This window comes from Blennius ocellaris (genome assembly GCF_963422515.1).
Source record: "Blennius ocellaris genome assembly, chromosome: 2".
NCBI classification, from domain to species: Eukaryota; Metazoa; Chordata; class Actinopteri; order Blenniiformes; family Blenniidae; genus Blennius; species Blennius ocellaris.
This window is the reverse complement of record NC_137651.1, coordinates 7,184,161-7,210,366: the sequence shown is the minus strand read 5'-3', so window position 1 is coordinate 7,210,366 and position 26,206 is coordinate 7,184,161. Positions and strand designations below refer to the sequence as shown.

Here is a 26,206-nt window from a genome sequence, read left to right as displayed (position 1 = left end):
ATCAGAGCGAGTTTCCCCACTCTTTCTCTCTCCCCATCTTTACATGTGAGCCGGACACGCAGCTCTCTGCCGGGCGGACACTGCAGGGAAAAGAAGCAAAAAAAAAGAAAGAAGCCCCAAACAAACCCCACGAAACCACCATGGAATAGGAATATTGACCGGGAGGACACGGGAAAAAAATATTCCTTCTTTTCCCCCCCTTTTTCCCCCGAAGACGTCTTTTCTCTCTTCCGCACCCCCCGTCTCCGTCTCGATGTCTCTCAACAGTTTCTGAAACGATTGAAGGAAAGAAAAATGAGGATTAATATTTTTGCTTGGCACTTTCTTGGGGTGTATTCCGCCCTTTTGGGACTCGCGGCAGGGGCTTTCCCCAGCTCGGTGCAGATAGGTGAGTTGGAGTGTCTCCGATTTTACGCACAGACACACTTCACTGAATATCTGAAGATGCTGGGCTGACTGACGTGAACACTAAAGGAGATGCACCAAGACTCCCCAAAATTGAATAAATGCATTCAGTCGTGTTGAAACAGAAGAATACACAACTACAGAACATTTCCTCTGATGGCGCATCGTTTTCTATACAAGATGCTGTGTGTCTTTGCTCTGACTCATATAGTTCATAAATACACACAAACTCTTAAAGTCTGTCCATCCTTTTACTGTATTTGAGTGTATCTTAAAAGCTGTTGTGGGCCATGAATGTTTCAGGGAGCTTTGTTCCCCTTCTAGTCTTCTTCAATGTTTAGACACTGCAGCATTCTCTCTCTCTCTCTCTCTCTCTCTCTCTCTCTCTCTCTCTCTCTCTCTCTCTCTCTCTGCCCTTTTCCAGTATCCCCGTGTTAGTGCGGGATAAGCCTGTCTTTCTTACCTTACAGAAGATCAGTGATAAACTTAACTCAATCGAGATAATAATTGGCTTGCACAGTGCATGTGGACTACACATGCCCCCCCCCCTCTCTCCCAAGCACAGGCATTCATGCAGGCATGTGTGTGATAATGAATGCAGTGCATCACTCCTTGTGGGGGGCAGCTGGGAGGTCCTATAATGAGATTCGGCTCCTTGACTCTGTCTCCCTTCAGCTGCCAATAAACTTAATGCGCTAAACATTTTCTGCTTGGTACACACACATAGTTCCATCCGATGTCCGTGCATGCATGTGTGCAAGTGCACACCCAGTGATAGATGTGCACACACACACACCATGTATGCTACAAACTCTCGCAGATACAAACAACGATCAAGCGCGCGCACATGATCGGTGCACACAGTGGACATGCTTGCTTGAACCTTCATGCTGTGTCAAACACATGTGATGGTGAAACACACTGGTGATCCTTTCTGCTCTCTACTGACCATCCTTCTCAAACACTCTCATATACGTGATCATTTACTTGATTCTCAGGCTCTTCAGTTCACTAGAGGATGCATTTGCATATCTCTGCATTGCACATAAGTGTAATGTTAACAAAAAGTACACAGAGGTGCAATACTCAACCAAAGGAAAGGGGAGAGAGAGACATTTGTGAAATCTTTTTTGAAACTGGTGCAATAACGTGTCATATCGGGACACATCCAGACTCCTCATCCAGTTGACGTAAATGCAATTCGAATTGTGGTTCATGATTGATTTTCCAAGAAAAATACACTTGCATTTCAAACTTTAGATAAACAGTCATCGCATTATAGTGATCTGTGAGATGGATGTTTTTCAGACTTAGTTGTCCAGTATGCACTTTGTGTGTCCACCTTACTGCTCATGCATCTGTGCTGCTACTTGAATATATGCATTTGTGTTTGTGTGTTTAATGTTCTTTTGTGACTTCCAATACTCACAATGACTGTGATCCCACTACTGTCACAGATTGCCAACAGAATTACATTATATTTCATGTACAATAAAATCATCTAATCTAATCTTATCTTGATTTTGAGTGAAATTATACCATTAATACCTAACTTTGATGATTACACTTGACCACACATCTTCCTTCTGTTGAAGTTTGGTATGTCTACATGTTTCTATCACTGTTTTGTGAAAAACAGTAAGTGAGAACAACACTTATATAAGTGACATGTTATGAAGTAGTTCAATATCTTCCTCCTGACTCCTCCCCTGTCATCTTTTCTCCCTCCTTCCTCTTCTCTCTCTCGAAATGCAATGTCAAGATTTAGCTGTCTGCCAGTGTAATTCAATTCAACTGAATTGAGTCTGATTCAATTAAAGCTAAATCGCATCTGTTTATTCAAACTTATCAAGAAGCGCTGAAGTGATCTATTGGATTTCTATTACAAATATAGCCGATGCCTTTCTACATCTACAGCAGTACGATTTGAAATGGCTCATCTCAGGTTGTTAACATGTTAGATTCTGAAAATAGCCCTCATTCCTATTAAAGCAAACTTTCAATCTTGATAAAAGTATATCTCATTTAGCAAAAATTGTATTTCTAATATTCTGATATTGAGCAAACAAATGCAGCTGCTTTAATTTTAATCTGGAAATCTTACCATAAGACAAACTTTTTTTTTGCGAATTGTTGCTTTTTGTGCTGATGTTTGAGATTCACTTCAGAATAAAACTTGTCCGTAGTTTTCACATTTATCTAAAGGGGGGAAAAAACATTCGTTGTGAGTCATCTCTCAATCAGAAGGTTGCAGATTCGATTCCTGACCTGTCCACATGGCGAAGTGTCCTTGAGCAAGACATTGATTCTTAAAGCTGCTTCCAATGGATGGAGTGATCCAGCTGCCTCCACTGGTGTGTGTGAATGGCCGGATGGTATTAACAATGTATGCTCTTTGGGGACTTGTCAAGTGGTGGAAAATACCTATATACGTGAAATCCATTTACCAGTACCTAACTTAGGTACATTTTAAAATAACTTTTCCCCCAATTACCATTTGAGTCATTGTTATTTATGTTATGTTCGTTATGTCTTTTTAAAGTAAATCAAATTTCTCCAACCTTCTTCTTATGTATGCTTGTTAGCGTTTCATGCTGTTGGCTTCATTAGTTATGATTTGGTTTGATTTTTCCTTTTTCATTTCATTGTTTCTTGTGTCATTTCAATGTCTGTATATATATATATATATATATATATATATATATATATATATATATATATATATATATATATATATATATATATATATGAGTATACGTCAGTGTTTTTACAAAGAGCGAGGGGGGGGTCACAGTGTTAAAAACAAGAGGTCATTGGGAGTTTTTTTTGTCTGTAGCATATTTGTGATGAAAGTATGACTTAAATGTGATTATTATAAATGTAACGGTTAATTTAAACCAAATTACAGTGGTTGTATGTATGTATATGTAAAGACATACCAGATATTTCAGATAAAAAAGTTGTACTTTTCACTGTGTATTGATCACAAGAGCTGGGAATATTAATATGTTAATATGCAAGAAACTTTAGCAAGTCCTTCATATGGATACATAATATATCACAATTTTATCATTTTTGTGATGTCAACATTTGCAATACATAAATGCTAAAAGACAGATTGTGCTTCAATAATTATTATTATTATTATTTTCATTTTTAAAGTGTAGTACACTCAAGCTCTGCACAACAACATATGTCAGATGTCGCCCAGCTGCCCCTCGGTGTCCGGCCTCTTAGTCTATGCTAAAGTGCGCAAGCTTAGTGAGCATCATGATAGTGGAAGAGACAGATACAACCGAGGAAAGCATGGGCAGTTAAAAACTCATGTAGCCATGAGTTCATCCCAGTGACCTGCTTACATGAAGTTTTCAAATGAAAGCAGTAACGTTTCATTGCAATGCGTCTTCTGTCCCCGAAAAGAGTACTTTTTTTAAAAACAACTATCAGACAGAAATACTTTTGTAATCCTTCATCTCCATCTGAACATGTTGAGGTCAATAGTCTTTCTGCACACCTCTGAGTAAAGTGCCACTATCAAGACATTTTTTTTTTTTTTCATTCAAGCAGTGACTAAGGCAGAGATCTGCGGAGTAACTCACACACGCAGCATTCAGAGTGGTTTACCATCATTGTAGTCAGTGCTCATGTTTGCACCTTGGAGTGCCTCCATGTCCCGCTTCACGGACAATATATCTATTATTCATTGAAGCCATTTAAAGTTGCACAGAGAAGATCGCGCCAGACGGAAAGTTGCCACATAAAATCTATCATCAATCCAGTCACCACGACGGGGCTCAAACCAGAGACACATAAGCAGAAAAATCAGGAAATGTGATCAAGAAGTGGGAATTGCCGATATCCAAGTAATGACAGTGATAGGGAGACGTTTATTTGCAATATATTGTCCATAACTTATTCTTAGCACACTGCTCAGTATTATCACATATCACATCTTCACCAGATATCAAAAGCTCCAATCCTGTATTAAAAACAATCCTGTAAAGAAAAATCATGTCTTGGTAAGACTGCGACATAGCATGTCCATTCAGAGAGAGTTTGGAGTGTGATGTGCTCCAGGAGCATTCACTTCCCCCACATTCTGAAAACCTCATGTAACATGACACGTCTCCTTTTGTGAAGGTTGTGTAGGACATTTAGAAATACACTGAAAGCATCACTTGAGCTCTAAGTGGGTTAATAAAGTCATGCCGGGGCTGTGCTATTTCACATATTTCCATGTGTTTTAGTCCCGCTTTTTTAATGGAGCATTATATTTTGTTCATTTAACTCTTAATAGTCAGCGGTTTCTTATAGTCTATTCACATTTTATTTCTTAAACTATAAGTGACATTCAGTGCTTCTGTTTTTTGTCACAAACACCTTTATTTTATACTTTTGACCTCTTTAATATCCTCCACTTTTTAATATCCTCATTCTCTCTTTGATGACTTTTCATGTCAGTTTAGTTGTCTGTTTTCTTCTCACTCTTCTTTTCCCTTTTTTTCTGAGATTTCATCAATGAAAGGTGAAGCACGAGTAAAAGACAAATTACCTTTTATAATGATGCTAATGAAGGGTTTGCAATTTTTTTTCTCCTCCTCTGCTTTCCTCTGCCCTTCCCATCTATCTCTGCTTCCCCACATTACTCACCTTCTTCCTGTCTCTCTCTCTCTCTCTCTCTCTCACTCTCCCACCCACCATATTTCCCCCCTCTCCGCCCTGCAATAACTCACTTCCTTCCCTCTCCATCATGTGTTCTCTCCTCTCTCTAGGTGGATTGTTCATTAGGAATACTGATCAGGAGTACACAGCGTTTCGACTCGCTATCTTCCTTCACAACACCAGCCCTAATGCTACGGAAGCTCCCTTTAACCTGGTTCCGCATGTGGACAACATAGAGACTGCCAACAGCTTCGCAGTCACCAACGCATGTAAGTCATTAAATGTGTGCGACTGGAAATGAGACTTGACGTATTTACTCTCTTTCCTTCTCTACTCATTACTGTGCTCTCTCCTTGTTTCAGTCTGCAGCTAATCTCTCTGTACTGTTGGATAACGATTGCTTTCATTAGGAAAGGAACTGAAGTTATTTAAAAAGTGGAGCTGTAACTTTATAATTTTGTGACGTGCAAAGCAGCTGCTGTGAGTTTCTCGGGTGGATATTGTTGGAAAATTGGCCTGTTGAAGAAATTGCCATTTCAAAATGTTGGTTTGTGACTCTGTAAGGTGTCATTTGAAAATCTCTCAACAAAAAATCCTCACTGTGGAGCATTTTTGAGACAAAGTCGAGTGGGTTGATCTTGGCTGTTCTGACATCTTTGGATCAGTGTTGTTCCATATGTATGCTCGCAATACTCCACATTATCTCTACCATCTCCAAATTATTACAGAGATAAAAATGAGTCTGGCAAGAGTTGCAGACAGTGTTGAAAATGGGTCCTTTGTGTTCAGAATAGAGGGGAACAGTTGGTACTTGTGTCCTCTCTGATCTTTCAAAGGATGACAGCTAATCTTTCACCATCCCTGTCTGTTCTTTGGGACTTGAGATCTAATCCTTCACACGTCGTCTCAAACCGAAATCCAGCAAGATTTTCTTCTGATGTTTGCCCTGACAAGTAAACATTGATTACACTGTTTTCCAACCAGTTAGAGCAGTCTGCGAGCTACAGGTGCCTGCTTGATGGTAACATTAAATATGGTATAAAGGTAAGAGTCCACAATTGAGATGATTAAAAAAAATGGTTCCAGCCTTCAGTGGCGCCGCCAGGATTCAATTGCATAGAACGCACGCAAGACTGAGAGTACAATAGGAAGCAGCTTGTGTAAAAGCCAGCGTGAGTTTTGTTTAAGGAAAGCCTTTAGAAGATTCTTGGCTCATTCCAGTGAAATTAACCACAATCAGTGTTGGCAGTGAACCATCTGAGTCTCACGTATTTCTCTACGGAGATAATATAATGGAAAAAAGAACAAATAAGCAATGCAGGAGCACTTTATAAGATTAAAAATGCACATTAAGATACAATTTGTCCAATTTGGTGCACGTCTTTGACAGTCTGAGCTTAAAATGATCTCTCCAGGTAAATATTCCAATCACATTTTATCATATAGCTACAAGCTTTTACCCCTTTATTCCTAGGCCTCAAAATACAACTTTGTTTGTTATATTGTAAGTATGCTGACCTTCTATGACCCACTCATTGTACAGTCATAGACTATTCTCAATCAAAATAAAGGTGTACAGACTGTATAGTTATAGTTAAGAGGGTTAATTTCTTTCAGTCTGTCTGGTGTATTGGTGCCACTTTTTTTTCAGTTGAATGAGCTGAAAGTTGAATAAGAAGTATGTTAGATCAGGCAAAGGCATCATCGTGGTCAGAGGCTTGCTCAATGTCCTCACATGGTGATTTGCTATCAACATTGGAGCTATATTTTTATAATAGCATGGGAGAAATGTGGTTATTTTCTTTCAGATGTCTATCGGTGGAAAAGGGTTTATGACACTATAATTCAAAGCTTACATTACAGAAAGGTGCTCTCTGTTTTTCCACCTGTGTGTTTGAGTATTTAGGAAGGACAGCAACTGTATCTCCTCTTCCAGTGTGAATAAGAGGAAATAAAACTTCTGGTTATTCTGTTTATATGCTTCATTTTGTGTTTGAATAGGCTTATTTTGATTTAATGTGCGCAAAAGTGAATACTGGGGCTGCACATTTTGAAGAGTGTATTGGGGTTATGTTATGATGATAGTCGAAAAATGCTGAAAGGAAAATCTCCCTGCTAAATCGGGAGAGTTTTCATTGTGTAGATGTTATGGCAGTAGATTGGTTTTTGTGCAAAAAGCTGAATTTCTCTCAGGGGTATCATTTCACATCACATCCCCTTGTTAGCACAGTCATCTGGCTCATCCATCTTATTTTAGTTAAATTTTCAGGTGATTGTGTTGTAATGTTTTACCTCCTTATCTCATTTAGCTTTAACAAATCGACCACTGGGGCTGTTAACCAGGCAGAGCGAGCAAAATCAATACAGTATTAAACAACAATATGGTGGTTCTCCTCACAATACTATATCAATATGTTTAACAAGAATAAAGAAATGGCGCTCAAAAGGCTGTTTTCAAATGTGAGAGGTTTTTGAAGTTCATCCGGCAATAGATTTATGATGTGTGTTTATTTTACATGGGCAAAATAAATGTAGACATTTAAAATCCCTGGAGGGCACTATTATAAGATTTAAATGCAGCCAGATGCAAGTCACACACAAGCATAAATCAAAACTGTGTAATGCAATTTCCAAGTTTTTTTTTTTCTCCTGCCAACTGCATTACAGACCCACATGAATGACTCGATTAGTTAATACATCCTACAATGATTGAAAAATTAATAGTCCAGACACTATCCCAGCCCACAGATATCCTCAGCTGACTCTAGTTCCGCACATTGAAAAGTTGTAAAGTAAAAACACATCGGGTATTTCTCCTCTGACATACAGGGAAGAGTATGAACATGTTGAGTAAAAGGTTTTGTTGAGGGAAAACTTTCAAAGTCTTATTTGTTTCTCATGTCCGAAAATAATCATGTATGCCCCAATCCCTTTTCTTCAATCTTATGGTTTGATCATCCATCCATCCATCCATCCATCCACCCATCCATCCATCCATCCATCCATCCATCCATCCAGAGATACAGTCACATTCATGCACATTTTTCCCAGCAGGCAGGTTCTTTGGTCAACGTTGCACTAAAGCATGCAAGCATTTGGATTGTGAGGTAGCCACAGCACCTGGTGAAAACTAGTCAACAATATATAACTTGTGTAAAGCCCAGACAGAAAGTCCCTGGACTCTGAATCAAACTGGATGTTCTCCCAAGGTAACTATGGAAAAGACATGTCCCTTTATAGTTTGCAAGTTTACTGCCAGAACTTGTACAGCAACTTCAGGCACTCTTAAGGGAAACATCACTCGGCCAAGAAAAACTTGATGAACTTTATGTACCCACAGGACCGATGTATGTTCAGAACAAAGTTGTAGTTATGCATTACCACATCACCTTTTGGCTCATCTTGAACATATTTGACAGCAATATATAGGAGAACATTTCAGGAATGTGAAAATCCTCGCATCAAAAGATCTCATCTGGTCTTTCAGAGAAAAGCATAAGCATATAAATCTTTGGGAAGATTGCACTACCGTGCAGTCAGCTTGACAATATTTTATACTATTTTCCATCAAATCCCGCTGTCTTATCTTTAAAAGTCATTGACGTAATAAATATAATAATTAATTATATATATATAATATTAATACATTAATAATACAAATGCATTTGTCTTGCCTTTGAAACTAATTTTGAGACATAAACGAATGGAAGGTTTAGTTTGAATATTTCAATAAAAGCAAGATGTAGCATCGTTAAAATACACGTCCGAATTTACTGGGAGGTTACGTAACCCCAGTGATGTCTTTATTGATGGGAACAGCTCTATAATGATCAAAAATTATGAAAGGAGAATTATATTTATCTTCTCCTCTATTTTTCTAAGATTCCTCATTTTGGCAGTTCTATCAACTCTTTCCTGTGAGTATTCATCCCAAACCTGTTTGCCTCATCCAATGTCCAAGCCTTTGTCCATCTACCCAGCATACATCCATTTTTTTCGACCACTTTATCCAACTTGGGGTCACTGGATGCTGCAGCGGATCCCAGCTGACTCTGCACGTTGGGAACATAACCCTGGAGAGATCACCAGTCCATCGCAGGACAAACAGACAATCACAGACAATCACAGACAATCACAGACACTGTCATTCAAACAAACGGAGTCACTAATTAACTTCAAACCCATGTTATTGGACTGTTGAAGAAAATTAGACGCGTGTGTGTGCGTGTGTGTGTGTGTGTGTGTGTGTGTGTGTGTGTGTGTGTGTGTGTGTGTGTGTGTGTGTGTGTGTGTTTGTGCGCAAAACTCATAAGCATTAGGAAATAAGAGGTGCGTTTGGTAAATGAAGCTGTTTTATGAGAACACTTTGCTCTCTCAGTCTCCACAGGCTTCACTTAACAAGCGCAATCACTTCTGTCTTTCTCTCAATTGCTTTCTTTCTCTCTCTACTCTCTCTCTTGTTCCATCCACACTTCTTGCCTCAACCAGACCCCCTCTCCATCCCCCCACCCCCTTGTCAGTGAATCTCAGACTTCCCTTCTCCTTTTCTTCCATTCTTCCCTTCATCACATTTTGCCTTCTCTCTCCTCTCACACAAGCGTGGTGAATGGATCTCTAAATTAATCCCTGACTCTTGCTCCGGGTGGTGAGCAACGCACCGAATTAGAATAGGGAATTCTGCCTCTGACCTTGGCTCGAGCTCCTCTATTCTAGAATTCAGAAAGCGTGAATGGATCATAAAAATCCCTGGTCCCCATCGTTTTCCCCTATTCACTGAGGAATACAACTCATTTTCTTGAACCAGGGTCACACATTCACATATCTGCTGTCACTTTTTTGCTATTTCCTGCTTACATGGCTATCTCTATTTGTATGGCGAGAAACATAATGTGTGGGAGTGTGTTTTCTGCCTCTCTTTTACATCTGTGTACTATTGTGTGTCACCTCTCACCCAGGGACCAGTCTTCCTTCTTTACAGCAATTAATGCATATGGATTAACATGAGTAATGGTATGCTTGTGTGCACGTGATGTTTGAGTCCATATAGATGTGGCCTGGTGTGAGTGTGCGGTGAAAAGAATCCACTGAGACAGAGCATGATGAAGATAGACAGTAAGTGATAAGATGAATTAGGGATGGTGAAGAAAGAAATGGAGAGGAAAGGATTTATAACAAAGAGGTGGTTATGCTTGATCTGAGGTGCCAGAGATGAGAGGCATAATGTGGTGCAGCCACAGCTCCAAATGTGACTCCTGATGTGTGGAGTTAAATGTTCATTGTCATGTATTTTCTAAATATCAAGATTAATGAATTTCTATTCTATTCCATCGACATCAATGCTGTGGGCACTATGTGAACTTTATTATGGTTTGGGTGTTTGATTTTTGCAGCTATGCAAAGCCTCATTTGTCATTGTGAGTTAATATGGATTGTGCCAATAGTGAATCATTCACCAATCCATACTGTTTACGTATTATTGACCGTCGCAGATTGCATATACATGCAGGCTGCACCTGATTGTCTTCGGAGTGTGACTGAGACCAACTGTGGGAGTCTGGCTCTCATTGATGTGTCAGTCCTGCTTTGTCTTTGTGTTACTCAACAATTAAGGACAAAATTAATTAACTCAGACATGTGAATAGCAAACAGGCTTTGAAACAAGGTGGTGGTTGTTGGAGGAGGCAAACGTGCTTGCAATTGTTCACTTACGTAAAAGTAAGAAAGTCCAGGTTATGAGATGTGCTTTAGTTGTCAAAGGAAAAATGTAAATGTGCATGTGGCACATAACTCAATGATATTAAATCAGTTTAATCATTAGGAATGCCATAGGTCATGATTTAATTTGTATCAAGGTTGTACGTTAAAAAAAAAAAAAAAAAAAAAATTGAAAGTAACTTAGCTGAACTTCATGTATATTTCACAGGAAGGGACAGGAAGTCTCAGCTTTCAACTCGTTTGGATGACATTAAAATTTGTTCAACACTTGAAACTTACACACCTACAGTGACTATAAAGGCTGCTGTCAGCAGCTTTGATTCTTTCTTCTCCTTAACTCTGACATATGTCTATAAAAGTAACAATAAAAATGACACTCTTTGATTTCAATTGTGCAAATGAATGACTGATGATGGAGAGGGGCAGATGTCATGATGCAACTCTGTGTGACTTTTTAATCTTGTCATCATCTGTGAAGGTTTAAACAATAAACAGTTTGAAAAATGTAAGGTGGAGAGTATCTATATATGTGTTTACATTCAGGGTTTAAAGGTAAAAACTCAAATAAATACTCATGTACAGATACCTGAAAAGGGATTTGCACTTGATTGCTTCCTATTAAATTCATTGAAAATGGTTATCTATGCTTGAATTGTTCACATCATCAGTTACTGCATTCTGACTTAAACTATTAAAATATTCTGATGAAATATCTACTCTTCACGAGAAGAGTACATTTCAGGTTTTAGACGTATAGCCACACACTGCTGTTACTGTGTAATTGATGTGTATGTGTTTGAGTCAATCAGATGGTGTGTATATTAAATGTGTATACCCAGCAGTGTGTAGTCAAATAAGTACAATTGGCCTGTGTTGTATAATAATATTAAATCAGAAAACAGCTTCAGCACTGTTCTGTAGTGGAGTTATGATTTGGTGTCGATTTCTACAAAGTCTGTTTTGATCATCAGCCTCTGTTTTTTTCTGAGATTCCCTCTCTGTGTAAAAACAAGTTTAGTTTCATCATTAACAGAGAATCCTGACAACATGACGAGAGCGAACAACTCAAATGGGAAGTAACCAGCAGGGCTGTGAACATGAATGAATGAATGAATGAATGAATGAATGAATGAATGAATGAATGAATGGTAATGCAACAGGTGCAAAATTCCATTAGTCTCAGTTGAAGCAGACTGATAATGTCACAAGGTTAGCTCACATTGTTGAAACAATAATATAAACAATGTTAGGGAGAGGGATTTGATTAAAATATATATGTTTTAACTGAACAGTGAAAACAAACATTAGCATTGTTAAATAATGAACAATTTGCATTTACTGACCTCATTGTGTTAGTGTTTGTGTTGTCATCCTCAGTAAGTTGGCAAAATGCAGTGTTGGGAAAGTTTAGTTTCTACATGAACTCGTTCAAAGTTCAGTTCACAAATTTGAAAATTAACTAGTTCAGTTCATAGTTCAGAATTCAGTTCCAAAATGAACTCGTTCAGAATTCTTTTTCGGTCAGTATGTTGCTGCGAAATATTACCCTCAGAATACTGGCATTTCCCAATTGTTGCCACCCATTCAGTCACACTAGTAGCCAACTGCAGCTTCACACCCCTACAGTATGTTCTCCAAAGCACGAGGAAAGACTTGCTGCTTGAATGGTCTTTTTAATGAGGAATTATTAAAACAACAAAAAATGGACAGTAGTGCTTAAGGTGCAAAGGAAAATATACCAGGCAGGTTCTACAAACAAATTACAAGTTAGAATAGTAAAACGCTGAAGGAGACAATTGTGAGCTTCAGTATACCGTTAACAACAAAGTCCAGACGATGTGTCGACATAATTCTTGCACTAACACAAACATAATCTGAGGTTGGAACCAGGCTGTGGTAAGACACTTAAGATGTACCTCAAAGTGCAACATTCAAAGTGCAAAACATTAAACATTATTTATATATGTCACTTTTCAGTTTGAAGTGAAAACATTGTTTCCTGACTTGTTTCCCCAAAGAAAAGTTCTCGAACTTGGGTCATAAAACTGCAATATTCAGCCCATTATTGGCTCGCCGTTGCTGTATCTTTTGATATTTTTAGTCACTGCACATCCCTTGAAAGTCTCACCGGGTGCTTCAGTTCAATGTGCCGTCTCAGGTTTGCTGTTGATGCTGTTGATGTTCGGAGTTGCTTCTTGAAACCCGGCAGGCAAAGTTTACACAAAAAGGTAAGATTTTTAACACCTGTATCATCACTGACCTTTTCATGAAATTCTTTTCAGTAATCATGCAAAGATGAAGTATTATTTGTGGAGGCAGAGTCTGTCAGTGCTGCTGTCTTCTATTTGTTTTTTCCACGATACGTCGCATGCAGCGGTGTGACTCTGTGGTGGCTGCTGTTGCCTGATTGGCTGTTTTCCCCCTACATGTTAGGGCCCATTCACAGTTTGCTTTAGCCGGGTTTTAGACGGGAAAGCTCAAGAAATCTGGCAACCCTCTTAGACCACATTAAACTGTGAGCGAACTGAAGTGAGAGTAATGTTCATCAGGCAGAAATACAGTACGTTCAGTTCACGGTCGCCCAAAATATGAACGAGTTCATTGAACTCGTTCAGGCACAATACTGGCAAATGTATTTATATATAATATATTTATATATAAAACCTTTCACAGAAAAAGATCGCAAAGTGCTTAACAGTATTAATACCAGAACGATGAAAATGGAAATCAAGTATAAAAACTATAAGGATATGTAGTGGAATTGAAACAGGGGAGTAGCAGCTAAGATACAGAGCAGCCAAAACAATAATAAGTCAACAAAAGGGCAAGTGAATTACAACAGTTATGTGACCTTTCATTGTGTCTCTTTGAGGATGAACTATACCAGGGGTGTCACTTATTTTAGCTGGAGTGCTACATAAATCCCAATTCCATCATGAGTGGGTTGGACTGGGAGAATAGTATTGTAATTATCTTTAAAATTAAACATTAACATTTTTATTTATCATGTTGCAAAAATGCACATGACGGCAATATTTTTCCACAAAAAAACAAACAATTATTATTGAAAATGTCAAAAATCTCAACATAAAGACAATTTTAATCATATCCTGGGATGCAAAATAAAGTGAAATGTCCCCAAAATAAACTTTGCCTACAGTTGTTGTTGTTTGCATGTTTTTATGAACTTGTGTTGACAGCATAGATTTGAGGGTCATTTGATAGCGAGAAGATGGCTCGTTCTCATAACAGACAGCACAGGTCGGGTCTCAGTGTTGTGTTGTGTCCACTTTTGTTTGAAAACGATGTATATATATATACATACAGTATGTATGTATATAGTATGTATACATACAGTATGTATATATATATAAATATATATATATATAAATATATATATATATATTTATTTATTTTTTCCCCAAAAAAATATTTACCATCTGCTTGGTGGTTTGTTGGACGAGATTGGAGCCTCAGTTTTGTCCCACGAGCCTTATGTTTAACACCATTGAACTAGGGCATTTGGAGTGCATATCAGTGGAGCCAGTTTCTATTTCTCTGCCCATTCCGCTTTCTCTTCTTCACCCATCTCTCCAAAATACAGCTGGCAACATGTCGAGGGTACGAGTGATTGACAGAGGGCAAATCAACCAGCAGGTTGACTGTCAGCATTGTGGCATCACCGCGTTGCTTCTCTGTGTTTCTCAGCAATGATGTTGTTAAAAGTTTAAAGATAATATTTGAATAGTTTATTTTATATTAACTGAAAACAATTAACAACGCCACTTAAATATTCTTGTGTAATCTGTTGCACAAAAAATGTTGAGTTCTTTGAGCTTTTTTGGGTTTACAATGTAGTAAAGACAGTGATGTCACCACCAGCCTCGTGACGGTACACTTGTCAGTGGTATAGGATACACTACACATCCTTTGAGTCACGCCAGCAGTCATTTCACCAATACTGCTTGAAAGATTTCAAATTACAAGGTCTAGGTGTTAACAACCTCTGTGATCCAAACACAAGTGGAAATCTTTGCTGTTGGTTTTTAACCAATCGTCACAGTTAATAAACTTGTTTTTTCCACTAAAGTTCATTGAAAATGGAGCATTTACCTAATTTTTGCATGTGCAAATTATGTTATGTCAAAAATTGTGCTTTATCAAAACAAATCCCTGGAATACTGTGGGCAGAGTTGTATTGAATTAATTTGCATACACCCTGAGAGTAACTATGTTAAATAACTGAAAAAAAAGATGAGCTGCATTATGTTATTCTTGTAAAAATGTTAAATTGTCCACACAAGTGCTATAATGGTTAACTCATTTTTGCAACACTAATGCTCAACTTGATCTCAAGCAGTTTGTTTCCACTGTCACAGCTCAAACCAGCTCATCTATGGCTCTTCACAGTCTTTAGTACTAGATTAGTTGATACATTTGCATCCAATTGGGCCTGTTTAATATACGTTCTATTCTGTTTGACATTTTACTTCCACTGTACTCTATGTCATTCTCTCCTATTTATGTTTTTGACATTGACCCAGACTGGGAAACCAGAATTTCATACAGGACACGTAAAAACATGTAACGGTAAGACAATAAAAATCCTGAAGCAAGCTTTAGTTTGTTTTAGTTTTTTCTCTACTGTTTTTTTTTTTTTTTTTCCCCCCACCGTGTCTCCTTAAAATTACAGTACAGGACTCCATACTGATAAATAATTGAAAACATGTTGATACATTGCTGACCATACAGACACACATGCACACATGAGCTCAGTTTATATACACACATTAACACACAATTCTGAAGAGTTCATCAATGTTTCACTCTCTGCTCAGAGCTTTGAGTAAATAGATTCCTGAAACCTTTACTACAACCCAGCAGCCACCACCTACACTCTCAGAGTGTAGGAGTTATTGTCTTATCATGGCAGTGTTGTACAGACTGTGATCTCTCTCTCTCTCTCTCTCTCTCTCTCTCTCTCTCTCTCTCTCTCTCTCTCTCTCTCTAACTGTCACATATACACAGTGATTTGCCGCCCTGGCTGTATATTTCAGACTTCCTTGCATGTAGTGTTCCTCTGTGTGCTTTCGTCATTTCTTGCATGGCTCAGTCATCTTGTAGATGATTTGAGGTGCTCAGTATTAGCACTGTACCATCATCTTTATTGCCGACGTTTTGCATGGTCATATGTCTTCTTAATGACCACACTGGGGAAAATATAGTGAAATGGTATCTGAAACCCCGGCAGGGGAAGGAGATTTACTTTGCAGCAAGCCTTCGTTTATTCATGTTACCAGCACCGAATGACTCAGTCGGGACCTTAAATGCCTCTTAAGGCATCAGGATACATTATCTGGATTTTTTCACACTCCATGGCGATCCTGGATTGCCATGGCGATTTAAATTTCATTTAAATATTACAAGGGATTTCTCAGATTTCTCTATTTGCTACAGATGAGTAATATCAGTTAATGTTTTGTGGGGGTTTTTTTGTTTTGTTTTTTTAAGTTATAAATGCCTAACGTCAGTGTTGACAAAAATGTGCATAAAGTCACGTATCACTAATCAGATTAAAATTGCTGAAACTCATTATTCGTATATGAAAATTGTCGTAAAGCTGCTGTCTCTCGCTGCCCTGCTCACTTAGCCAATCGTTTAGCATTATCTGACTTAAGCATGCTTCCACAATGCAGGAGATGTTTATCAAACTCCAATAATTAAACATTGGCTTAATTTTTTAGAAAGCTGTCTAATTATATTTGCGTCTTCAGAGTTTGAAGCTGCACTTTTTTCCCCCGCTGCTATATCGTTCACAGTTGTTCATGGATTCATTTCCTCTCAAGAACAGATGTTGTGCTAAGTTTTGCATGCCTGCTGAAACTTGTATTCCCCTGGTGGGATTAATTGAAACAAGCAATTGAAACAGACCAAGTTAACTATCTGACTTTCATGTATTTTAGCTGAATTTCACAACACTTTATAGTTACTAATGACTGTATTGAAATACTGCTAAATATGACTAACTTTTACAATATTTATGCATACTGCATTCACTATGATGTTGTAGATCCCGAACCTGCAAGCTGCATAGATGCTGTGCCTCGGTTGGTATAGCAAGTCGTCTCTCAGTTGGAAGGCTGCTGGTTTGATTCCCAATCTGTCCACATGGCAAAATGTCTTGAGCAAGACACTGAACGCCAAATGGCCCCAAATGGATGGATTGCCTGCCTTGCATGGCAGCCGCCTCCATTGCTGTGTCATTGGATGAATGTGGTTAACAATGTAAAGCACTTTGGGAACCGTTCAAGCAGTGCATAAGTGAAATCCAGTTAGCATTTACCATTCCTCTTGAATTAGATGGGTCCTATTTAACCAGTCATGCAAATCTGGCAGATGTCATCACATAGAGTATAGGTGTATGCACATATATTTGCACTGCTAAACTGCAGAAACAGCTTTAAAACAACCACCTATTTTTCAGGAGTTGTACTTTAAGTTGTACTATATTGGTAGCTATTGTATGTGTTTATTAAGGACTGCTGTGACTGGGGAAATAACAAAACACTGGTAGGAGAAACAGTTGTGGAAACACAGTTGTTTATGTTCAACATAAGCATCAGTGATGTTTGATTTAAACCATTCTGTGTTTTATGTCGAGCAGACCTGAGAGAGGTCAGCTGTGCATGAACCACACTGGGCATGGAAGGGCAAAATAAACTTGCTGTGAACAGATGTGTCCAGTGTAGCAAACTGACATGAATTCAATTATGTTATATTCACTATACATGGCAATCTCATGGCACTTTGCAAATAATCCCACTTGACAAGGTAACAGTGAAGAAAAATCCCACTGTTACCTAAAAAAAACTTTAACAGATCTAAACTCAGAGGCAGTTGCTTTATTGCTTCTCCATTTGGGGCTTGAGGATAGTAAGAGAGACAAGGATAGACAGAGAGCAATAAACCAAACGAATGAGTTGACTTTACACAGAAGGATTATCCACACACTGCAGACTATATGTGACTATAGGTAGTACAGATCAGAAACTAACTCCCAGTTCCACAACCAGAGATCCCTGCACACCGGCACAAAGCCTGAGGAGTTAAATGAGGATTCAGGGAGTCTCTCAGTCAGTTTAGAAATGAATGCTAATGAGGGAAATTTAGTTCCACTTCTTACAGTCTGCATACTTCATGTCAGAACCAAATTAATGAATTCCATTATGTAAATGTTCATGTATTTTTAAAAGGATTTCATTATTTCATCTCTGTGTGTGAGTAGAAGGTCATGTACAAAGTAGTGGGAAGTTGAGTACTTTGTGCTTTCAATTTAGAAATAGTCGGCCTCATAGAGACTAAATGTAATTTATACTCTTAATGTTGCCACCGATCATCTTTATATAAAAAGGAAATAAACTGAAAAGTGAAAGTAATTTGAACAAACAGGAAGTTTGCATCATCGACTGTTGTTAGTTTTATTCTTTGGATAGTTCTGTATAAATTTCACTGCAAAAAATACATAAATGCATAATAATACTGTATGATGATTAACAGTGCTGAAGTAGTATCTTTTTTTGGCACTTATGAAGTTTCTTAGGATATTAAACAGCTCACTCTCTGTAGTGAAGAAGTCTAACAGGACAAGTCCAACCTGACATAAAAAAAGTATTGTTGACAGTGTGATTTTAACAAGCATCATGAACCCTTTTCATAATGAGAAAACAGTCAACCCAAGCGAGAAAACTAAATAAATATGCTAACTAAAGAATTAAAGTTTATTTTGTGGTCCAAAGTGAGATGTCGAAGGAAGATGTCAATGGTAATCTTTGTTGTTATGATGTTCAGGTGACACCCTTGTTGCACCTTCACGCTGCCTGAGAAGAACTCTCAAAATCTGCCCCCCCGGGTATCAGTATTGCAACAGTTTTGTTTTTTTTCCATTAATCACCATTCATGAATGTTTTTCTCTGTGTTTTTGTGTGTGTACTGTCATGTGGAGTGCATTAAGCGCTCCTTTAAGGATCACAGCATTGCACCATTTCCTACCAGCTTCAGTGGTGACAGCGATAAAGTAAAGCAGTATTATTAGACCATGCGGTGCGGCACAATGGGCGCACACATACGCTCCAGGTAATCTGTTTCCAATTTGTGTTACGATAAAACAGACTGTGTCTCAGTATGTTTCAATGCTTTCATTAAAACGTACGCTGCCAGAGAGTAAAACTGACATATCACAACACTAACAAAAGCCAGAGACATTTTTAAGGCCTCAAAATGTTGTTTCTGTAATGGGAAGCACTGAAGGCTACGATACACAGTCAATATCAGATTCAATTATGGCAGTTTTGTCACGGCTGGGAGCCGGCGTGTGGAGTGTCCTGAACCCAAAAGCAGACCTCAAGCAGGAAGTAGTCTGCAAACAGTAAGGTTTATTGTGAAAACAGGGAAAGGGGAGCTGGAACGGTGACGGGACCCGGGGGAACTCTGGGGGGCCTCTTGGAACCGGGACTGGACCCGTGATAATCTTCAGGGGGGGCCTCTCGGGGATCTCGGGCATTGGGGGCCTGGGGAACTCGCGGGCTTCTTGGAAACGGGGACGGGGCCCGGGGAACTCGCGGGCTTCTTGGAAACGGGGACGGGGCCCGGGGGAATCTCTGGGGGGGGAACTCTTGGAACCGGGACGGGACCCGGACGGGGAGCTTCTTGGAACCGGGACGGGACCCGGACGGGGAGCTTCTTGGAACCGGGACGGGACCCGGACGGGGAACTTCTTGGAGCCGGCGTCGGAACAGGAACGGGAACCACCCCGGGGAGGACACTCACCCCCCGGGGAGGACAACACCGATGCACCTCCACACGGAGTGAAGACTAGCAATCCTCTGGCACCGGACCCTCCTCCCTGCAGGGCTTAAGACTGCTTGACAATCAATTAGCTGATTGCCTGCAGGAGTGCCAGAGAGGATCCGGTGCTGGAGCGAGGTGTGTGTGACTCCTGACAAGTTTCTTGTCAATTTCAGTTTTTTGTTGCCATTTGTGAAATAAACACGGGTACTTTTTGATGTAATCTATTAGATTGGACTTGTGCAAGTGTAGGCAGACTTGTTCTTTATTTGATGACTTGTGTGTTCATTACAATACAATAAAACTGGCTTTCTGGGATATTTTGTCATTGATAAAATATAAAGAAAGGTGTATCTGGAAGTTGTTTTGATAACAAAGAAAAGGTGGGAGGGAAACTTCAGTCAGTGTCTGATTCTATACTGCACTCGACATGAGTAGTTTTCCACTCGGCTGTAATGTTTATTATTTTCTGAAGAGTTGAAGGTGTCTGGCCTGTCAGCACTTCTAACAGATCACTCTGGCTGCTTTTTCTTCTGCTGGTACTCAAGAGCTAAAATCATCGGCTGGTTCACAAATGCATTATAATAATTGTTACTGTTGGGAAAGCTGAAGTTAGCTATGGCCTTTATGACAAAGGTTGCATGTGTATATAATTTATTTTCACCTTGAAATAAATTAATGCCATAAGTGGTCAGGTCAAAAAAGAAAATTATGTTTTATGCATGTTTGTAGTTTCATTTATATATGAACAAAATGAAATAATATGTGTTGCTGCACATTAATAGCAACAAACATTCTGAGAGATCATTTATTCTGGTTTATGGACAAACTTACAAATGTTATTGAATTACGTTTTAGAAGTCTTTAGGATTTTATTCATATGTTAATATAACATAATTTAGTTTGGTTTAGTTTAGTTTTGGGGTCAGTATTGCCACTGTTACATTGCCAGGTCTCTGTCTGCCCCTGTGTGTCTCACCTCATCTTTCCAATTAACCAATGGCCTTCTCCCTCTGTGTGCTCCCATTGTTCCACCTGTGCCTCCCTTTCCCCGTGTATTTAAACCCCTCTTCTTCTGTTGTCATTGTCGGCTAATCGCTTGTCGCATCTGTTTCCCACGTTTCCTTGTGTTCCCTGGATATTTTCTGCAATAAAGCTGATTTTATGGAACTACGTGAGTCTGCGTTTGGGTCCATCCACGCACGCCTTGGCACACATATTCACCGCTACTACCTTGAAGAATACAAACAATTGTACGACCACAACCAACAAAGTGAAAAACAGCGTTTACATACAAATGCCTTTCTAAACTAAACCCACAACTACACAAGGCTTAGAGTGCAATAACTCAGGTCAGGTTTGTATTTTATATGTATTTGTTTTATTTTGCACTTCTATTTAATTTCCACAGACACGGCAACTAAAAACAAGACTGTGAGGGAGGCTGGTGTTAAATTACAAGTGTTTAACTTTGTAAATCGGCAGGGTTCATTTCCAATGTTTTCAATTACACCCACTGATCAGGAGAATCAACAGTATATAGGAAAGAAAATCAGTGAAATGAACTTGTGTGAAGGTCTTTTTTTCCAGGTACTACTTTTTCCTCACACAGTCTAAACATGAGCAATTTAGAATATAATCAGTGATCCCAAGTTGCCCGTAGACATAAGACTGCGGTTTCCTGTTTACGTATTTGTGTTTACCATGTGATGGATTAGCAACTTGTCCAGGGTGAACCTTGGCTCTAACCCTGAACAAGATAAAGCAGTTTACAAGATAGATAGGTTCACCTAACCCAGAGTTTGGTTCATGCCCAGATTTTCAAAAAGCTGCTGAAGAAACATTTCAAAAAATGTATGCTGTGGGAAAAAAAAAATTCTGGACTTTACTAAAGTCTTAACTCACTGTGAATACAAGATGGTAAATAAATACATTTAAATCCTCTGTCAATTTGGAGCACGTTTGGAGAGACAGAATTCATTTCTGAACCAAAATCCTTTGAATCAAGATCCTGCAGTTTATTTAAAAACACAGTTACACTCCTCATGGATACAAAGTGGAAAAAGAGCCCCTACTTAAGTTGAAAAGCCCAAAATAGAATGTGGAATATGGCACCATCAATCTGAAATGAACTCAAATCAGAATAGTTCTGCAAAATGTTCCAAAAAAAAAGTGCCTGCACGGTAAGTTAAAACCAACATAAGCATTCCTGAGAAATGTTTGAGGACATTTCACTCATAAAAATATGTTAAAACATCTCTGAGAAATTCCAAAGCAGTAGTGGCAGCTGGGTGTGTATCTGTAGGAGAAAGTCTAATCGAAAGGAAAGGCAGTGAAGTGGAACTGGCAGAGCAGCTGTGGTATTCAGAAGGAAGTCTTGCTGGAAAAAAAAAAAAAAAAGCCTCAATCACATCAAGAATATTTAGCACAAAAGTGCCAAAAGGCTGTAGCTCATACAGCTGCAGTACAAAGTCCTCCAGTTTTAAAGGTGGAACCAGGACAATGGATCTTTATTTGGGGGAGTCGTACTGATACTTAGGCTGCACAGAAACTCATATTAATGATATTCTTATTTTATGGGTCTAGCAGTTCCTTGAGGCAAGATGAGACAGAGTGAGAGAGTCATATTGCAGGTTTTTTACAGACTATCAACCCTGAAGCTGGTGCAGAAAAATCCACCCACAACACGCTGCAGTGTTGTCTGTCAGCACTCGGTCACATTCGGTTAACCATAGAAGGAAAACATGTTAGATATTCCTTTCGTCAGGAATGATTGATTTATGTCTGAGGATTAATGTTGTTTGTTTGTTTATTTGAAATGATTTGCAGGCGAATTCTCATGCCTGTTTGTGAAAGCCCCAGTGGTAATGAACAGTGTATAATATTATTAGACTCAGTGAATAACAGTGCTCCCTCCAGGTAATCTGACTTTGCTGTGATGAAAGGATGACTGTGTCTCTTTAACACACATGCTGACCCACACCTACACATTTGTATGCACTCGGGCAGTAAGAGCCTCAACTGCTTCTTTCTGTGTAATGCGTTTCATTAAGACCTCTACTTTCCCAGTGGGCACGATAGCAATGCTGCAAAGGGGGGAGAAAAAAACAAAAGAAAAAACGTCTGATTCTTCTGTTTGTTTTTCACGCGCCGGCGTTTGGAAGATGAAAAGCACAAGAAGAGATGACAGAGGATTTTAAGTGTTACGTGTCGCCTTAGCAAAACACAAGGGTGTTTATACTGAATGGAGCCATGTTCGCTGTAATTGTCTGTGACGTCTTTTTGTTGTTCCTCACTCTCTCGGCTTAGCTGCTGTTCTTGTTTTTTTTTTCTTTTTTTCTCCATTTTCTGATCAAAGATTTCCATCTGCAGACTTTCTCTCATGCTTTCTCATTCTCACTTGCTCCTGCTTTCTCACTGGTAGTCTTCTCTGAGTCATGGCCACCACTTACAATATTTCTTCTCTCACGCTCTCGTCAGCTTCCTCACAGCCACCTCTGTCTGTCATTACTCTTCCTCATTACTCATTAGCTGCTAACAGGCTTTCAGTGTGGGACAAAAGCTGTGATGTGTGCCGAGTGGGTTCATCTAAACTCAAACCGACACATCAGTTGCTGAAGCACGACTTGAACCCACACCTTCATCTGTCACCTGCAGTATTCGTCTATCTTGTGTTTGTTATGACAACCCTCACACTTTACTTCTCGACTTTTGCCACAAGCTGGATCAATGGTCATAAACACCACAAAGTCCATGAGTTTGAAACTGAATATCACTTGAACACTCTCTGCATTCATGTCTAAAAACTTGTCCACTGGAGCGTTATTTCTTGTATGGAAACGCACCACATCTGAGAATCATACGCATGGTGAGCGTGTCACTTGTGGGCCACGAGGAGGTGTTCAGATAAAAAGAGGATTTCCTTCACTGCCAATGGTTTTGTACAGGACAGGGCAGTGCGTAGCGCCACATGCTCCAGCTCTTTTTTAATAAGGGTGATATTTCAATCATGTGAAACATGTAGCATTGCTACTTTGTGAGCCCTGAAAATATTTAGCATGTAGCTCATTGGAAGAAAAGCGTCACTTAGGGCAGTCTCAGTCATTACTGGAAGAGTTCAGCAAAACGTATTTCAGAAAGGAAATTCAGACAAGCTATAATCTGTGCAGTAGCTGAGTCTGTCCTCGTTTAGGTTCCACTACAGCCAGTTTAGATGGTTTACAAAACTTTCCCAGTGTGCTGGGGCTCAGTACCATTAGTGTTCACGTCCAACTGACCTCAACCGGATTACAAATCTTTCCCAGGGGAAACAAGGACAGCAGAGTTTAGACTTCCTCCGTAGAGATGTCTCTAATGATGCTGTCAGTTTGCCAGTATGCCTCTGGAATAATGCTTCCTCACACCTTTACAAACAACGTAAATTATCTGACTGGTATCCTGGACCTTCGTTATCACGGGGACAAGAATAAACACGGTCAGTCTTGTGAAATGGCGTCATTGGCTGTTGGGAAAGTTTTCGACAAACAAATGATTTATGTCAAAATAAATGAATGTAACATGCCATTTAGTTGGATTTAATAGAAGCTGTGTTGCATCCTGTTGGTGATATACCCTTTGTTGTATCTGACATACACACACACACACACACACACACACACACACACACACACACACACACACACACACACACACACACACACACACACACACACACACACACACACACACACACCTATCTAAAACCTATAGTGTGTGTTCGATTCCATGGATTTATGGTGTGGATGAAAGGAAGGGCATTAGTTAATATTGATGAGTGCTGCCACTCAGCTCTGTCACTGAGGCTCACTTAGAGATGAGAGATATGACCTTTACACACACACACGCGCGCACGCACACACACACACACACACACGTTTGACACGCTTGTCGAGCAGTATTGACATGCCTCACAACCATCACAGCACACCTCAACCTCAACCAAGTAACACTTTTGTCGCAGGTTAGACACCAGAATGATATTGGGGTTTTGTTTGTTTGTTTTGTTTTGTTTAAGGGTTTCAGGCCCCACACATTCAGTAAAATAGGGACACAGATTGTGTTTGTTTTTTTTGTTTTTTGCTGTTTGGGAACTCTGCATTCACACTCACTTTAAGCCAACACATACTTCAGTCTTCTCCTAAAAAGGAAAAATTCCCCCCATAAGGATTTTTGTCCAAGTGGAAATGGCAGAAACATTTCGGTCCTACCAATAGTGATAAATACACACCCACACAAATTAACACACATGTAGATTCATAATTACATTACACCATTAGGAAAACATAGCCCATGAAATCCAGCAAGTTAAACTATTCTCACTGTTTCTTCAAATTCTAGCATGTCTCTATGCACATTGATGTTCATCGTTATTGGTTAAATCTATGTTCTCTCTCTTCCAGACTACTGACATTCTTTAAAACTTTATAGCTGCTGTCGGCCTTGAACCAATTCCTCCCTCATGGCCCATTGGTATTCAGCAAGGGTAATAGATTCCTAGGTAACCAGAAGGTAATTCATCACACTTATAAATAAGAAGAGACAGCATAGGAAGCAAAAAAAAAAAAAAAGCTATTAAATTGATCAGAGCAGGAACAAGGCTCATGAAGAGAGAGAAATGCTCTCATGGAATTACAGGAGACTAATTAATTATCCAATCTGAGATGAATATCATGATGCAGTTACATATAGAGTTGCAAAGAAAACAGGTATACATGAACTCTCCACAAATAGTTACACGTACAAACACATACACACTCTCAGCAATGACAGGATTGGAAGTGATGTAACCTTTCTGCGAGTTGGATAAATGGCAGCCCGGTGTGTTTGGACATGTTCCTTTTTTGTTTACTGGCTTTCCAAATCTTCTTCAATTGTCTCTCTTTTTTTTATGACAGCGTCGGTATTTGTCTCTCCTTAAGAACACTGGTTTAGCTGCAAGTGCTCATGTGCAAGTGCATCTTCGTGTCAGAGTGCAGTGAAGATGTATGTCTCCGTTTCAAAAGTCACATCACAGTTTGCCCGCTCACATTCCGGCTCTGCTTTCTGAGGTAGTGGAGTGTATCAAATAACTCACATGCACACACACACACACGCACGCACGCACGCACGCACGCACGCACGCACGCACGCACGCACGCACGCACGCACGCACGCACGCACACACACACACACACACACACACACACAATCGATCTGGCCCTTCAGACAGTCACAGTGATGGATGGACACTCCCTTGATTCTATTTTTACCCCTGTGCACCCCATGTGTCTGCCCTCCTCCCTTTACAAGTATAGAAACATAAAGTGAAGCCCTGACACTTGCTAACAAATTAATGTATATCTCTTCTGTGAGGACATGCCCAGTTGTCTGCATCCCTATTGCTGCTGTGTCTTTTGTTTGTTTTACCCTGGAAACAGACTCGTGGGTTTTTATCCACGTGGTGTAACATTCAGTTTTCTGACCTTTCGACTCTTGAACTCTTGAGTTGGCAGTTCAAGCCGGGACCACACGGCACAGCAAGAAGGTATGTGAGGAGTCTTTC

The 26,206-nt window shown here is 39.4% G+C and overlaps 1 protein-coding gene across 2 annotated transcripts in view; it reads left to right on the top strand.

Moving 5' to 3' along the window:
• Nucleotides 1-294: 294 nt before the first annotated feature.
• gria4a (glutamate receptor, ionotropic, AMPA 4a) overlaps nt 295-26,206 on the top strand; it is a gene marked incomplete at both ends in the record, with an annotated part of 117,647 nt that continues 91,735 nt past the window's right edge. For both annotated transcript variants that reach the window (XM_080509985.1, XM_080509984.1), the window contains 2 exons: nt 295-388; nt 5,178-5,336. In XM_080509985.1, coding sequence (XP_080366111.1) covers nt 295-388; nt 5,178-5,336 — 253 coding nt within the window. The remainder of the gene's footprint in view (nt 389-5,177; nt 5,337-26,206) is intronic.